Below are 18,771 nucleotides of genomic sequence, written 5' to 3'. Positions count from 1 at the left end.
ACAGTTAATTATTAATTAAAGTTATAGAAGATCAATTCTTTATAATCGCACTATCCAGTGTCACCCAGATGAGGATGGTTCACTTTTGAGTCTGATTCCTCTCAAGGTTTCTTCCTCGTGTCGTCTCAGGGAGCTTTTCCTCACCACCGTCACCTCTGGCTCGCTCGTTAGGGATACATTTCTACATTTACAATTTATACGTGGAATTAATACATTTCTGTAAAACTGCTTTGTGACAATCAGTACGTTTACATGGACAACAATAATCCGATATTAACCCGATTAAGACGATACTCTGATGAAGAAACTAGCATGTAAACAGCGATTATTGATGACCTTAATCTGACTAAAGTCATACTCGAAGTAAACACATATGGAATTAATACATGTGGAGTATTCCTGTTTTAGTCACATTATCGGAGTGCATTATAGACATGTACAAACCTTAATCACACTATTAACGTCGTGTGGGAGTTTTCACCCGCCGTCCGAAACCGCGTACTTACCTACTATATAGTAGGCGAGATACACATATTTCGGCTACTATATAGACTGTAAGTATGTGGTTTGTGACGCAGCCCACGGCTTCAAGCAGTCGTCTATTTGCACGTATAGCATGACAAATAATTAACTGCACTTGAGGCTTTCGTAAAACTAAAAATGAAACACCCAAAACTGTATACGGTACCATAACGAAGACCAACTGTATGTCGATACGTGAAATTCTGGAGGGAACGTCGGACGGCGTGGCGTGGGGACGTAATGACGTGTGCGGTTAAACGATCTATGTTCTATAACATGTAAAACAGGAACATGAAAGGAGTATTCTAAAAGCGACTCATGTAAACACCTTAATCACAATATTGTCTTATTCAGAATAAGCTCAATAATTAGATTATTGCTGTCCATGTAAACGTACTCACTGTCTATTGTTAAAAAGTGCTATACATTTGTCATTTCCCAAAATAATATCTTTCATATATCTTTCACCTGGACTTTAATCTGATATCTGCGGTTGAATTTAGCATTTTCAGACATGGATGCAGATTTTTTTTCTAACTCATTCAGGACTCATCTAAGGGCAAAAGTTTCGACAACTTGCACTTGACTGTCAGAAGAATAAGCCTTGACATCTTCGACACTTTACGGCAGGTGACGCGAGTACAACGCTCACTCAACCCTTAACTCAAGTGATTGTTGTTGGATGGCTAATGGTTGTAGCATTTTTCAAAGAACCTTGTAGGGATTACACACAGAAATATTAAGAGTATCTCAAGAGGACCAAACTAAAGAATGCCCTGCTTGACCTTCTGCTCTTCACTCTAAACCATTTAACAAAGACATGAGTGCGCCGAATCATTCAAACACGTGTATTCGCAAAAACACAAACATACATTTAGCCTTAATCAGCTCTTAATCTAGAACTTTACACTCCGTTCTCACATACGAACGTTAACAATTCGCGACAGCTCTTCAAAAGGTCAAGGCACTAAGGGAAGTGAAACGTGAGAGGTGGACAAGCCCTGACTTCAGATAAAGGAATTACATTTTGGTGTGCAAGATCGCAATATCTTGATTTTTATGCAAATAAATCGTTACAAACTGGCGGCATTAAACGAGCAACCTCATCCATGTTGGCGTTCCCTGGTGATTTGTCTAGCTTTCCAGAAGCCTGGCTGTTATGCAACAAACAACAGAATGCAAAAGAACTTGTGTTCGGAGACAGATTTTGCAAAACAAAACCACATTCCATGCAGCTCCATTAAGACACAGCCAATCTAATATGCATTTCTCTCTGCTGTGACCAATCAGCACTTAGGCTGAGACAACAAAGGGGAATATCTGTATTAGTCTGCTGCAATTACTCTGGTCATTAATCTACTTCAGATGGAAGAGAAAGAAGGAGGGAAAAGAAAGAAAAGCAGAGCGAGAGAGACTACAAATGAGAAGCATGCATTTTTAAGAGCCTAATCAATCTTGATTTTTGTGACTTTCTTCCAGCCTAATACAGAGTTTCTCTTCACTAAGCTAGATGCGAGTCTGGGGCCTGAACTTAAAGCGATTATCTACCCAAGACCTCGGAGAGCGAAACTAATTAGGAGGTTTAGAAGTTATCAGTTGTCGTTGAGGTTGAAAATGAATGCCCAATTCAATGATTTTCTGTGTCGTTACTTGTTTTCTGTCGGTGAGTGATTTGCTATGTCGTCTGCGCCACTGAGGGAAGCTCACTATAAATCACGGTCACATGGCACAACATGAAACCAGGCACGGGGAAAAAAAAACATACGAAAGTGTAATAATGTATGTTTCAGGTTGTGTCCCAGGTGTAATGGATAAATAATAGCTTGCTCAAACACCACAAGAAGCCATGTTGGCTGTATATAATTAGTCATGGTATGTAGTATTCTGTTGCACAGGATTGTTTCGCATAGTGTCAGCATTTTAAAAAAAAAAAAAATTTTTTTAACGGAATTCATGACTTTGTATCATTGCTCCGTTTCACCCAGCGATGCAGTGAAAACTGCAATACACAGCATGCAAGACATAAATACACAGTTCAACCCTTGGGTATCCCTACTGAGATCAACCAATCCAGACCTTGGAGTAGAAGCTCGAATAAAATTTACTTTAGAAATTAGCTAGCTAAGGATAGATACAGTCAGGCCCATAAATATTTGAACAGGGACACCATTTTCGTAATTCTCCCTCTGGACACCACCACAGCAGATTTGAAAGTGTGGAAATAGTGCATTAACTTTTTCAATTAAGGAATTGCAGTCAATACTTACAGAGTCCCCCCATTTTCACGGGCTCAAAAGTAATTGGACAGGTTAACAATCATAAATATTGTTGCAAATCCTTTGCAGTCAATGACTGTCTGAAATATGGAACCCATGGACATCATCAAATGCTGAGTTTCCTCCTTTGAGATGCTTTGCCAGGCCTTTAATGCAGCTTGCTGCTTGTTTGTGGTCTTTCTGCCTTCAATTTTGCCTTCAGTAAGTGAAAAGCAGCTTAATTGGTTTGAGGTTATCGGACATTTAAAAACATTTAATTTCTTTGCCTTAAGTATCCCATGAGCTGCTTTTGCAGTACGTTTTGGGTCAATATCTATTTGTACTGTGAAGCGCCGTCCTATCATTTTGCAGCATTGGACTGAATCTGAGCAGAAGGTAGAGCTATATACACTTCAGAATTCACCCTGCTACTTCTATCAGCAGTCAAATCATCAATAAACACCAGTGACCCAGTTCCATAGGCAGCCATACATGCTCATGCCATAACACTTCCTCCACCATGTTTGACAGATGATGTATGCTTTGGATCATGAGCTCTTCCTGTCCTTCTTCATACTCTGCTCTTCCCATCATTCTGGTACAAGTTAATCTTGCATCAGAACTGGTCAGAGTTTTTTTTTTTTGTTGTTGTTGTTTCTTTTTTGCAAAGTCTAATCTGGTCTTTCTGTTCTTGAGTGTTACCAGTGGTTTGCATCTTGAGGTAAACTGTCTGTATTTACATTCATGAAGGTGTCTCTTGGTTGTAGACTTTGACAACGACACGCCTACCTCCTCCAGAGTGTTCTTGACTTGCCGTTTTTCTTCAACAAGGAAACAATTCTGCAATCATCCACTTTAGTTGTCTTCCGTGGGCTTCAATGTCTTTTGATGTTGCTGAGCTCGCCAGGGCATTCTTTCTTGTTAAGAATGTACCAAATTGTTGATTTGGCCACTCCTAAAGTTTCTGCTCTCTCTCTGAGAGGTCTGTTTTGTTATTTAAGACTAATGATGGCCTACTTCACTTGCATTGACTGCTTATCAGTCAATTATTGTTAAGCCTGTGAAAAATGGAGGGATTCCTAAATGGTCAATACAATATTTTTGTTAAACCCGAAAGTCTACACTTTAATCACATCGTGACTGGTTCATTTCAAATCCATTGTGGTGGTGTACAGAGCTAAAATTATGACAATTGTGTCAATGTACATTGACAATGGACATTTTCACTTAGGGGTGTACACGCTTTTGTTGCCAGCGGTTTACACTCTTTTGTTGCCAGCGGTTTAGACATTAATGGCTGTGTGTTGAGTTATTTTGAGGGGACAGCAAATTTACACTGTTACACAAGCTGTACACTCACTACTTTACATTGTAGCAAAGTGTCATTTCTTCAGTGTTGTCACATGAAAAGATATCATCAAATATTTACAAAAATGTGAGGGGCGTACTCACTTTTGTGAGATACTGTACTTATGGACATGACTGCATCCATCTCCAGTCCGCTCCCAGTCAAATATTCACCACAACAGTTGTAGTCTTTCAAGTTTTACGACCACCTCCGAGATACGCAATCTGGAAAGGGTTTTCCCAGCACTCACACCAGGAAGTCTCTATACAGCCTGCCGTAGGCATGCGCGCAACAGATGTATCGAAGGTTACATTTTTCATTTTGGCCAGAGTGTACGTGCAAGGACACCATCGATACTCTAATGGTAGTTCTGTCTTGATAATAATGACTCCGATCCAAAAGAAAAAAAAAAAAAAAAACCTCAAGCATACTGGGAGAGAGCAAGATGTTGGGCTTGTGTGGAAAACAAGTAATAAAAGACACAAGGAGATGGAGCAGCTCTGCCTCTAAAATGCATCTTGTTATAGGAGTTTAAATCAGATGCATCTACATTTATTTACATTCCTGTGTAACAGCTACTTTAGTAGCTTTTATAACTAGATACTTTCTCACTCAAGTAGATATTTACATTTAGAACTTTTATAATGAGTCTTTATAGGTCACATATACATTACAGTGAAATTCTTTTCTTTGCATACCCCAGCATGTCAGGAAGCTGGGGTCAGAGCGCAGGGTCAGCCTTTTATTTTCACTTGATTATTTTTTCTTAGTAATGGTACTTTTACTTGAGTAACTGTTTTTGATACTCTAACCACCTCTGACTAACAAGTACAGTCCCTCTGAAACTATTGGAACGGCAATGCCAATTCATTTGTTAGTGCTGTACACCAAAGACTTTTGGGTTTGAGATCAGTTTACGCTTTCAGCTTTTATTTCCTGGTATTTACATCTAGCTGTGTTAATCAACATAAAACATAGAACCTTTTTTAATCAGACCACCCAATGTTTAGGTGAGCAAAAGTATAAAACCAGATACGCCAAGGTAAATTAAAGTAAATTACTCTTAGTATCTGGTTGCATATCCCTTGCTTGAAATAACTGCATCAAGCCTGCGACTCATTGATGTTCCAGAAGCAGCCATGCAAGCCCAAGCCATGACACTACCTCCACCATGTTTCACAGATGAGCTTGTACGTTTTGGATCATGAGCAGATCCTAACTTTCTCCACACTTTGGCCTTTCCATCATTTTGGTAGAGGTTAATTTTGGTTCCAGAACTTTTGTGGCTCGTCTCTGTATTTCTTTGTGAATTCCAATCTGGCTTTCTGATTCTTACTGCTGATGAGTGGTTTGCATCTTGTGGTAAGGCCGCTATATTTCTGCTCTTGAAGTCTTCTTCAAACGGTGGATTGTGATAGCCCTGACCTGTGATGCCAATGACTGTTGCTTTTTGGTTTTTCTTCACAGCTCTCACACTGTTTCTCTCATCAGCTGCTATAGACAGCTCACTGATCTTCATCTTGGTTTATTCCTTTTGACATGAATTGCAATATTCATAGGTGAATCTAAAGGCTAAAACCAAGAGTAGATCTTCAGAGCTATTTATTGTTTAAACAATCAATCTAACAGGGCACACCTGGGTAACAAGAAGCACCTGTCAGTCACATGTTCCAATACTACAAATTGAGTGGTCTGATACAAAATGTGCTGTTTTATGTTGTTTAACAAATCTACATATAAATACCAGGAAATAAAAGCTGAAATTCTAATCTCGTCACATATTCATCTTTTGATCTCAAACCCAAATATCTTCAGTCTATAGCAAAAAAAAATATATATAATAAATAAATAAATAAATAAATTAATTAAAAAAAAAAAAAAAAGAATTGGCATTAATACTGTTGTACTGTCTTGAACAGATACTATTGTAGTTTTGTTCAGAAAAATATACATAATATAAATAAATCCTTTTTTTAAAAAAACAATAATTGTAAGGAATTTATTTTTAATTAAATTGGCAGACTTAAATGTCAGATATTTATATAGCACTTATATGTAGCATTTATCTAAGAAAAAAACAAATGTCAATGTCAATGAGCTGCACAAGTTTAAAGTGCCATCAACTACTCTATTACTAATTGATTATAAAAATAATGGATAGTGACAGCCCTAGTATGCTCCCGTGAAAACGAAATGGGTCAAACTTCAGAGACGTGCCTGTGATGACTATAACTAATCAGAAGGTTTCTCTATATGATCCAGCTTAAATAGTAAAAATGATAAACGGACCTCGCATTCAAAAAAGGAGAAGGCACAAACCGCCTTGTCTGAACGCTATTTATTACCTGCATCCAGAACTGCTATACATTCAGGTCAGAGCAGCAATGATTAATTCAAGACGAGTCTAGTGGGTGAAACGGAAAGGGCCAAGCACACTGGGAGAGCATCACTGAAAGTTACATGAAGGGTGGGATGTTCAGGAAACTGACTCTGCCACCATCATCAAAATCCACTACTCCAAAAAAATTCCAGTCACCTGCACAGTGAAAGAGTCCACAATAAGCCAGGCTTAAATAAAGTATATAGAGTTCCACATCTATCTATCTATCTATCTATCTATATACATATATACACACAAACAGTATCTCACAAAAGTGAGTACACCCCTCACATTTTTGTAAATATTTGATTGTATCTTTTCATGTGACAACACTGAAGAAATGACACTTTGCTACAATGTAAAGCTGTGTGTTGAGTTATTTTGAGGGGACAGCAAATTTACACTGTTACACAAGCTGTACACTCACTACTTTACATTGTAGCAAAGTGTCATTTCTTCAGTGTTGTCACATGAAAAGATATAATCAAATATTTACAAAAATGTGAGGGGTGTACTCACTTTTGTGAGATACTGTATATATATATATATATATAGATAGCTCTCTATCTATCTATCTATCTATATATATATATATATATATATATATATATATATATATATATATATATATATATATATATATCAATAGCTCTCTCTCTCTCTCATTCTACATATATATATATATATATATATATATATATATATATATATATATATATATATATCTCGATAGCTCTCTCTCTATCTGTCTATATATATCTATCTATCTATCGATAGCTCTCTCTCTCTCTCTCTCTCTCTCTATATATATATATATATATATATCTCGATAGCTCTCTGTCTATATATATCTATATATATCTTTATATATATATATATACAGTGAGGGAAAAAAGTATTTGATCCCCTGCTGATTTTGTATGTTTACCCACTGACAAAGAAATGATCAGTCTATAACTTTAATGGTAGATTTATTTGAACAGTGAGAGACAGAATAACAACAAAAAAATCCAGAAAAACGCACATCAAAAATGTTATAAATTGATTTGCATTTTAATGAGGGCAATAAGTATTTGACCCCTCTGCAAAACATGACTTAGTACTTGGTTTAAAAACCCTTGTTGGCAATCACAGAGGTCAGACGTTTCTTGTAGTTGGCCACCAGGTTTGCACACATCTCAGGAGGGATTTTGTCCCACTCCTCTTTGCAGATCTTCTCCAAATCATTAAGGTTTCGAGGCTGACGTTTGGCAACTCGAACCTTCAGCTCTCTCCACAGATTTTCTATGGGATTAAGGTCTGGAGACTGCCTAGGTCACTCCAGGACCTTAATGTGCTTCTTCTTGAGCCACTCCTTTGTTGCCTTGGCCATGTGTTTTGGGTCATTGTCATGCTGGAATACCCATCCACGACCCATTTTCAATGCCCTGTCTGAGGGAAGGAGGTTTTCACCCAAGATTTGACAGTACATGGCCCCGTCCATCGTCCCTTTGATGCGGTGAAGTTGTCCTGTCCCCTTAGCAGAAAAACACCCCCAAAGCATAATGTTTCCACCTCCATGTTTGACGGTGGGGATGGTGTTCCAGGGGTCATAGGCAGCATTCCTCCTCCTCCAAACACAGCGAGCTGAGTTGATGCCAAAGAGCTCCATTTTGGTCTCATCTGACCTCAACGCTTTCACCCAGTTGTCCTCAGAATCATTCAGATGTTCATTGGCAAACTTCAGACGGGCATGTATATGTGTTTTCTTGAGCAGCGGACCTTGCGCGCGCTGCAGGATTTCAGTCCTTCACGGCGTAGTGTGTTACCAATTGTTTTCTTGGTGACTATGGTCCCAGCTGCCTTGAGATCATTGACAAGATCCTCCCGTGTAGTTCTGGGCTGATTCCTCACTGTTCTCATGATCAATGCAACTCCACGAGGTGAGATCTTGCATGGAGCCCCAGGCCGAGGGAGATTGACAGTTCTTTTGTGCTTCTTCCATTTGCGAATAATCGCACCAACTGTTGTCCCCTTCTCACCAGGCTGCTTGGCAATGGTCTTGTAGCCCATTCCAGACTTGTGTAGGTCTACAGTCTTGTCCCTGACATCCTTGGAGAGCTCTTTGGTCTTGGCCATGGTGGAGAGTTTGGAATATGACTGATTGATTGCTTCTGTGGACAGGTGTCTTTTATACAGGTAACAAACTGATATTAGGAGCACTCCCTTTAAGAGTGTGCTCCTAATCTCAGCTCGTTACCTGTATAAAAGACACCTGGGAGCCAGAAATCTTTCTGATTGAGAGGGGGTCAAATACTTTTTTCCCTCATTAAAATGCAAATGAATTTATAAAATTTTTGACATGCGTTTTTCTGGATTTTTTTGTTGTTATTCTGTCTCTCACTGTTCAAATAAATCTACCATTAAAATTATAGACTGATAATTTCTTTGTCAGTGGGCAAACGTACAAAATCAGCAGGGGATCAAATACTTTTTTCCCTCACTGTATATGTATATATATATATATATATATATATATATATATATATATATATATATATATATATATATATATATAGATAGATAGTACATTTCCTTGGAGACAAGCACTTACAGTCCCAAAGGCTTCCTCCTGGGGTGGGGCCAGAAAGTGCTTGGCGCCTTAATTGCTGCTTACAGCTGTATTTTTATGGTCACAGTATCTCTTGAAACATATTACCACAATAATGTTGGTGAGGGAAAAAAAAAAAAAATTGTCGAACAAGTTTTCTTTCACATAATCAGAAGTAAAGCTCATGTCTACACACTTTGTATTTATATCACATTTCGAACAGTGCTCTGATGCCTATAACTCTGAGATATGAAATCAAATAGCACATACAAAAAAAAAAAAACAACATTTAATTGTTCTCTTCTCTGCACATCATTTATAAAATCAGACTTTGCAAATATCACAAAAGCTGTTTAGTTTATTTGTCTTTATTATTAATCATTCGTCTGCCTTATTGCATAACTGTGCTCCTATTTTCATACAACTGCTCATGGACCACTTTCTCATTTCCTTTTAATCATTTTACAGATGCTGTATGAGCACCACTGGGCGATGAGATATTTTGGGTAATAGGGCACTAGCTGTGGAGCTTTCTATTTAAAAGTCGGCACATGAAAGACAAAAGGAGCAGCGGCACGGCGGCGCGTCGATTCGGAGCCGAGAGTGTGTTTTACAGCTGCTCCTAAACAGAGCTGGCAGCCAGTGAAGCCTGCAACGCCTCCACGGGTCGTGTGGAACGCGTAGGAGGGAAAGCGAAAGGGAAGAGAAAAGGCGAGGAAGGGAAAAAAAAAAAAAGCACGGTGGAGATCTGGCAAGGGCAAGGCAGAGGTCGAAGCTGTGTTTAACTCAATCAGGCTTAATAGAAGGACGGGTCATTAAGAGAACAGCGTGAAAGAGAGGGAGGTAGGGATACAGAGAAATAGCACAGAAGAAAAAAAAGTGCTTGGGGGAAAAAGAGAGGCAGAAGAAAAGCAAGGGAAGGCAGACATTATACCGGAAAGAGCGAGAGGGCACAAAAGAGAGGGAACCTAAGAAAAGATAAATAAAGAGTAACAGTAGTCAGAAGTAACAGGCTGATCTGTTGTGATCGAGTGAAATAAGCACCTGAGTGCGGAGATGATCCGCGCCACAGAGTCCTGCACCACGCCGTGCACTGATAGGCCGCTCGTCCCCACGGCGACTGCCAGCAGCTTCTCAATCTGCTCCAACGGCTGTCCATCCAGCGCCATAGTAACAGCCAGCTGGTGAACTTTGACCTCCTCTGCTCTGGAGAGGTCAAAAGCTCTGCTGTAGTCTTGAAGGCGCGCCTAAAGGTGGATGAGGATAGACGTGTACGTGAGGGGAAGAGTAGCATTTTAAGGACATCATGTACTGGTACATAGCTTTTTATTCCCTGACTAAACATCACTGGTTACTGAGTTAATTAATTTCAACACTTTCTTCCTTTACAGGATAAAAACAAATCAATTTTATAAGAATAATCATTTATAAATTATTATTCATGTCTGTGTCTTAATATTGTTAAAAAAAAAAGGGGTTGCTTTACTTATTGATATTTACGGTGTATATGTGAAAACCTCTTGCATTCCCCCAGTCCCATCTCAAATACACATACACACACAAACAGAACCTGAGAATTTCCATAAAAACAGTTGTGTCTATGTGTGTGTATGCTTAAGCTAGCATAGACAGCCACAGCCCACCTGCTCCTCTCCCCTGCAGCTACATACCTGCCAAGCAAATGTAAATAGAGAGAGAGGTTTCGTGTGTCTGGACAGTTATTATGAGAATGATTACCTACTGGGACAGTAGATATATTCTGTGTATGTGTGTGTGTGTGTGTGTGTGTGTGTGTGTGTGTGTATGAGCAAGAGAGACAGACAAAGATACCTCCTGGCTGTTTCTGAGTGACAGTGGGAAAGGCTGGTTGAGAGTCTCCAGATGGTTGAGAGACTGCTGCAGGTGAGTGAGAGCATGGCTAAAATCAAAGGCGTGGTCATGAGCCCCATCATCTCCACCCCTTTTTCTGCTCCTTTCACTGATGATCTTCAGAGCCTTTAGAGCCCTTCTCGTGATCTCTGTTCTGGCCTCAACAGAGAGCTGCACACATATGTACATGCACATGACACACTATATTATATATACACATTAAACGTGTGTGCGCGCATTGTGTGCGCGCACTGTGTGCGCATTTCTTTGAAGTGGAAGACGGATGAACGATGCATGTTGGCATAAGGAGTTTGCATAAGTTCCTCCAATAGCGCTCACCTGATTTATCGCTTCTGGGGAAAAGGTGATGGAATCCAGGAAGCGAATAGCATCTAAAGGCACGAGTCGGTCGAGGTATTTGGCGCAGGTGTCGTAGGTGTGAAGGAAGTCCTGATCTGACTGAGGAGACTTCTTCAGGATGTGGGCATCGCCTTGCCAGAAGAGTTTGGGAAGCCATGTAGCGTGCACGGTGCTGGGCGTGAGAGCACCGCCTGCCTTCTGAGGAATCCGAGATGCCAGTTTAGAGATAGATAGAACGTTCTGGCTGCTCAGCACCGGCTCCAGAGCTTTAAGAGGATCCGAGTCTTCATCCGTCAGCTTCTTATAGTCCAGGCCTGCCAGATATGACGTGAAATGTCAACTTAATAACGCAACAGAAGATAAACGTGCTGTCATTACAACCGTTACAAACGTTTTTCCGAATTTATGGGATTTTCATGTACACCAAATTTTTGGGTCAAATGCTTTATAAACGGTTTACGAATAAATCTGTACGTATCTAGCTTCATAAATGAGGCCCATTGTACGTAGAAAATAAACGGTCGCCTGGTCAGGTCACACTCTGATCAGCCATGGCTTGGTCACCTTTGTCGAGGATGTACAATGCTGAAATGCCCCACAATTTCTTTCTTTTTTTTTTTTAACAAAAATGAATGACCCTAGAAAACAGCACTAACGATGCACTCGAGAGAATTACCTGCATAATAAGCTTAGATGTATGGATGCAGGATGACCCTGTGCAACAGTGCAGTCTGAGCTGCATGACTCACACTGGTTGTTGTCTGTGAATTACAAGTCTAAGGTAAGGCGTGATACAATTACTCCCACCAAATCTACTCCATGCGTTTCTCTGCACAGGGACCATGCACCCAGGATGTGACTAGCCCAGGTCTCCTTCACTCCGCCGCAGAGACACCATGGACCTTGGGTACACCAGCAGTGGAAGGCACGGGCCAGGGCCCCCAGTCTTCGAGATCTTCACCAGGAACCGTTTCACCCCTCTCTGTGAAACTAAACCCAACCCCGTGATCATCGTAGATGCCGTCATTTGGAACGTCCACATCACCTCAACTAAAGGTAACGTACGCACACACTGTTTCTCTGGTGCTGGTGTTCTTGAGGTCGCTGCGCGGGTACTCGTGATCCTGAAGGATGACAAGAACATCGGCAGCCTGATCGAGACAGTACGCAGCAGTTCGCTCGCGACGAAGATCATCGTGTTCGGACCTCTCCCCAAATACAGACGTGGACTTGAGAGGTTCAGTAGATTTTTCGCTCTAACCGAGTGGTTATCATCATGGTGTAATGAATCTGCTCTTTGTGAATAATTGGAATCTTTTCTGGGAGCGTCCTAGGCTGTTCCTTGCTGATGGCCTGCACCCTGTGCGGACTCGGAACGGATCTCCTCTCAGACAACATCTCCACGATGCTACACACAATATGACTAGTCACATCAATAACAGTTATGAGAGTTAATGTTAAAACTACTTAAATGACAATACAGCATTTGTAGTCCATCCTACAGAGACTGTGTCTATTCCCCGAATAACAAGAAAAAAATATTATTATTATTATAATTATTATTATTATTATCATCATCATTATTATAATACAGGATTTAAAAAAAATCTGATTAATTAAAGCAGACAATAGCAAAAGAAGCAAAAAGAAAGGATTTTTCAAACTCGGGCTTCTAAACATTAGCTCTCTCGACGCCTAAGGCGATAGTTATAAAGGAAATCGCCACAGATAATAATTTTGATGCGCTCTGCCTCACTCTTAAATCAAATGATAATATTGGACTAAATGAGTCCACACCACCAGATACTGTTATAAGCATGAGCCCCGTATGATTGGTCATTTCGGGGCGTTTGAGAGGGGGTTTGTGTGTTGCAACATTATACAGTAATACTCTTAATATTACTCAGAGAACAGGACACAGGTACAACTCATTTGAAGTGATTTAAAAATAAAAAATAAAAATTAAAAAATGCAAATTTCCTTTCAGACTTCATAGTTAAATGTGGACATAGCACTGATTGTTGGAGTTTTTTTTTTTTTTTTACATCCAAATAGATAACAACAATGATGCATTAGGACTTACGTTTACAGACCTACTGAACTCCTTTGGGGTCAAATAAAATGCCACTGGACCCACTCACCGCTTCAATCATACTACACTTAATTATATCTCATGGAACTGAGGTTAACGATAGAAATATTCTACCACAAAATGATGATATCACAGATCACCATCTCATTTCATGCACACTGCCTGTAGCTGAGATTATCCATTTAGAACCGCACTATCGGATGGATAGAACAATTATTCCAACCACCATGGACAGATTCATAACTGCACCGTGTACCTATAAATACGACTGAACTTGATATGAAGACTAGCAGTATGGGCAATATGCTCTATAGAACTCTGGATAATGTTGCCCCTATCAAATTAAAAAAGGTTAGAGAGAAACATCCTGCACCATAGTACAACAGTCGTACTCATGCTCTCGAGACTCGTAATCTTGAACGCAAATGGAAAAAGTCTAATCGAGAGGTTTTTCGAATTGTGTGGAAGGACAGTATGTCTAGCTATGTCTAGACAGGCTCTAAAAGCTGCTAGGGCAGAGTATCTACGTAAACTCATAGAAAGGAACCAAAACAATCCTAGGTTTTTATGCAATGCAATATCTAGATGAGCAAATATTAAGACCTCGTCCAAACTGAATACTCCAACACAGTTTAGTAGTAATGACTTCATGGATTTCTTCACTGAGAAAATTGTCAGGAATATAATTGGAAATGTAAAACCAACAGCAGCATCAAAGGTTTTAGCCACCAATGTCGTCTCCCAAGTACAACTGCAGTCTGGACAGGAAGAGTTTACCAAACTTATCAAGACATCAAAATCAACCACATGTATTCTAGATCCCATACCCACTAATTTAATGAAAGAGTTGCTTCCTGTAGTAGGAGAGTCTCTTCTCAATATTATTAACTCCTCGTTATCTCTAGATCACATCCCTACATTCAAACTGGAGGTTATTAACCCTGTAATTAAGAAACCACAACTAGATCCTAGTTAAACTAGAAAACTACAGACCAATCTCAAACCTTGCACTGATATCTAAAACATTAGAAAAAAAAAGTTGTGTCTGCTCGATTATGCTCCTTTTTGCAGAATAATGGCATCTAAAGAATTTAAATCGGGTTTCAGGCCCAGAGACTGCACTTGTCAAAATTACAAATGAATTACTTCGAGCATCTAACAAAGGCTGCATTTCACTGCTTGTTCTATTTGATCTTAGTGCTGCGGTCGACACTATACAGTGGAGGAAATAAGTATTGGACGCGGCAATGTTTTTTTTTTCAGTAAATATATTTCCAATGAGGCTATTCACATGACATTTTCACCAGACTTTGGTATTAACTCAAGAAATACGGAAATATAAAGAATTCACAGCTTTAAAGTCCATAAATGAAGTTATGTGTAATAAAGTGGAATGATGGTATGGTGTGAGTATAGTGTGCCGCAAGGATCAGTGTTCGGCCCCCTGCTGTTTTCTTTATACATGCTGCCCCTTGGGAATATTACCAGAAAACACGAGATTAATTTCCACTGTAACGCTGATGATACTCAGCTATATATTTCTACAAGACCGGATGAAATTTCGAAATTTTCCACATTAAAAGAATGTGTTAAAGACATTGAAGACCATATGACCTGTAATTTTCTTCTACTAAATTCTGACAAAACAGAGATATTGCTAATTGGACCAAAACTCTGCACACAAAAGCTCTTAGAATACAATCTATATTTAGAAGGATGTACTGTTACTTCATCCACTACAGTTAAAGACCTGGGTGTTATATTAGACAGCAACCTGTCATTAGAAAATCATTTCCCAGGTAACAAAAACAGCCTTCTTCCACCTTAGAAATATTGCCAAGCTATGTAACCTTATCTTATTCTGATGCAGAAAAACCAGTTCATGCGTTCATGACCTCAAGACTAGATTATTGTAATACACTGCTAGGTGGTGGTCCTGCATCCTCAATAAATAAGCTACAGTTGCAGCTGTAGAGTTCTTACCAGATCACGAAAATATGAACACATTACCCCGATTTTATCTCTACACTGGTTCTGTATCGATTATAAAATACTACTACTCACCTATAAAGCCCTAAACGGACAAGCTCCTCTATATTTAACCAATCTTCTATCACGTTACGATCCTGCATGCTCTTTAAGGTCGCAAACTCTGGACTTTTGATAATACTGAGGATATCAAAGAAGGTAAAGCTTTTTCACATTTAGCTCCTAAACTCTGGAATAGCCTTCCTGATAATGTTCGGTGTTCAGACACACTCTCTCAGTTTAACTCCAGTTAATCCATATTTCTTTAACCTAGCATTCACATAACGTATATAACCAATCATAAGCCTGTTATGCAGTCATCTCTGATAAAACGATATCAAACGCGCATGGTTACAGTATCTCTGCCTGAAATTCAATGGACAGTAGCCACGCTAATCCTTCTCCATTTGTTTCCTGTTCCTATCAGTGAATGTGCCAGCTCCAGCTCAGAACCTGCTTCTACAAAGATTCCAGATGACGCCAATGCCTGCGAAGGCTTTGGATGATACCAACGCCCTAAACGTGTTGCTCCTGGGATAGCATTGGGCCTGAACCGTTCTGCTTTCTGGACCGACCTGGACCGACCTGATGCCTGGTGAGGATGGCCCCATATGGACAGTGTATGGACACTTGGAAGCCGTGGAGATGTCCTTGGACTGCAACTGATGCGGGCAGTTTGGTGCGGTGTCTTTATGCGCCTGGGTCTCCATCAGTGGACAGCGCATGAGTTCAGCAGAACAGACTTCATGTTGAGACTGTGTGGTGAATCTCCTGATTACACAGCTGCATGTTTGTTTTATCATGTAGCACACAGTTATAGAAGGGATTTATTCATAAGTACACTATTCGTTGTTAAACAGATGAGGATGGGTTTCCTTTTGAGTCTGGTTCCTATTACGGTTTCTTCCTCATATCATCTCAGGGAGTTTTTCCTCGCCACCGGCTTGCTCATTAGGGATAAATTTATCATTTAGATCCGAAATGTATACAATTCCGTAAAGCTGCTTTGTGACAATGTCAATTGTAATTAAAAAAAAAAAAAGCACTATACAAATAAAACTGAATTGAATTGAATTATCTTATGCAGAATTGCATGAACAGAAATCCCAGTGGGGGGGGGGGGGGGGGGCTATCAAGCACGACTCATGAGTCTGAACTCAGTAGTGAAAACAAGTCACTGTGTTCTTATTATTAATAACTATCGAAACCCTAACTGTTTTACCTTCCATCCTGTGTAGCTCACAAACCTGTACATTACACAATGGCCTACAGCGATGCCAATACAAGTTTGCTGCATGAGCGGGAAAGTAGTAACAATATATTTTTTCCATCAAGGAAAACACATTAAATTACCTGAAGTGATAGAAACCTGTTTATTTAGCATTCAACTGTGCAAACTGGACAAAAAGATCAAATGACTAAAAGGTAGCAAAAATAAGTAAATAATCATTTCAATCTCTCGAGTTCTGAAAGGGCTTTCATTCAGGAAAGGTTTGATTCAGTTACTCAATGGCCTCACCTAACACTTCAGGCTTTAATATAACTCGATTTGAGTGAGTCAGCATGAAATATTGTATATGGTGAAGCACTGCTTCCTCTAAAAAAAACCGATAACTTTGATAATGATGAATGAAAGCTAGCGAGACTCAATTAGCAGGGTCTCATTTCCATAATGCTAACTGCGCCCTAAAAGCTTCCATTCATCTTCGACAATATACGCCGTTTTTCTATAAGGACAATCACCTACCTGTGCAAATCAAACAGTAATTTTACTCGACTAAACAGCGTGTAATGAGTCTCTAAATGCAGCTCATTTTTATCTCATGATTTCATTTACACGTTGATGCTCATATCACAGTTTGTGTCGTGTGCGAATTTTTAAGAGCTGTACTTTAGTTTGCTTATATTTTATGACGTACATTATGAAAAATGGTCAGGATTTCATTGCACGGCCACATGACCATGACCAGGCAAATGGCTAAACATGAACGTGACAAATGCAACCACTGCAATCATATGGTAAAAGTGAGAAAGTTAGCTAAATAAAACTACAATAAGTTGCTATTTCCGTTTTGAGGAAATAAAAAGCATTTTTGAAACACTAGTAAATATCCATGGGACAATGGCACACAATTTCTCTGGTTGGACATTGCAATTTTCCTGACATAAGATGCCTCTAAGGCAGTGGTTCTCAGGTTCTCAACCCGGGGGGCGCAAATTGTTTTCAAGAAAAAACACACAGACAGGGCATTATTTGGGGACTCTGTATTTTATTGCTTTTCAAATAGAATGCGTTTAAATGGAAAAACCCAGCGTTCCTTCTCCCTCTGTATTTTCTTTTTGCTGGGGAGAGACGGAGTTTAGCTGCCTTTTATCTAGCTGTCAGTGCAGACCAGTGTTGACAACTTAGCCACCTTTCAGACCCCTTTAGCGACTTTAGGTTTGTTGCAAAAAAGCGCCTAGCAACAAATCTAGCGACTTTTTGGACAAACCTTAGCGACTTTCCAAATGTCAGCAGTACTGTCCTGCAAGCACGAGGTCTTGCTTTCCCGCTGCACTCTCACCTCTCTCTGCATCTGCTCTGTTCAGTGAGAGGCTGAGAGCCGGAGATTTAACAACGTCATGGATAACAAGACGCGCCCTTCATCTCAATTTACATCATTCATATGCCAATGTTTTTAGAAGGTAAGACGAATGTAATGCAACATGTTTTACATGTAAAATATTTCATGTTATTACAGCTTAGTTCTCTTGCTCAAAGTAGTTCTAGTGTTCAGAAACATTTTTGATTATTCATGTTCCATACCTGTCCGTTATATAGTTTTATAAAAGTCATCAAAGTTATTTAAAAAAAGTACAACAAAAAAAAAATCTATGCATCTATCTAGGTTACACATATATATATATATATATATATATATATATATATATATATATATATATATATATACACACACACACACACACACACACACACATATATACACACACATATATATATATACACACATATATATATAGAATAGATAATCATTATACCTGGTCTCCTCCAAATAGGGGAGGCATGCTTACAAAAGGTTAAGAATGTCTGCTCTAAGGCCTAATCTTGACTTCCTGGCAAATTTGAACTGTTCCATACCTTCAGAAATGTATTAGGGTTTTCCTTTTTTTTATTACTATTGTTTACTGTGCATTATTGCAGAACCATCGAAAAATCCACTATCTAACAGGGCTCTACAGTGCGACCATTTCACTCACATTTCCGACTGAAAAATATTTTGAAAAGATATTTAGTCGCATGGGTGCAAGTGACCTGTTCGGAGTTGT

The 18,771-nt window shown here is 39.4% G+C and overlaps 1 protein-coding gene across 2 annotated transcripts in view; it reads right to left on the bottom strand.

The window, feature by feature from the left end:
• Positions 1 to 18,771, bottom strand: part of nbas (NBAS subunit of NRZ tethering complex) — a 269,126-nt gene that overhangs the window by 71,209 nt on the left and 179,146 nt on the right. For both annotated transcript variants that reach the window (XM_053647154.1, XM_053647162.1), the window contains exons 44-46: positions 11,304 to 11,638; positions 10,926 to 11,135; positions 10,140 to 10,342 (exon numbers count right to left, since the gene is read on the bottom strand). In XM_053647154.1, the coding sequence (XP_053503129.1) occupies positions 10,140 to 10,342; positions 10,926 to 11,135; positions 11,304 to 11,638 (748 nt within the window). The remainder of the gene's footprint in view (positions 1 to 10,139; positions 10,343 to 10,925; positions 11,136 to 11,303; positions 11,639 to 18,771) is intronic.

The sequence above is a fragment of the Ictalurus furcatus genome, chromosome 2, assembly GCF_023375685.1.
Source record: "Ictalurus furcatus strain D&B chromosome 2, Billie_1.0, whole genome shotgun sequence".
Lineage (NCBI taxonomy): Eukaryota > Metazoa > Chordata > Actinopteri > Siluriformes > Ictaluridae > Ictalurus > Ictalurus furcatus.
The sequence above is the reverse complement of the archived record's forward strand: the minus strand, read 5'-3'. Positions and strand labels throughout refer to the sequence as shown.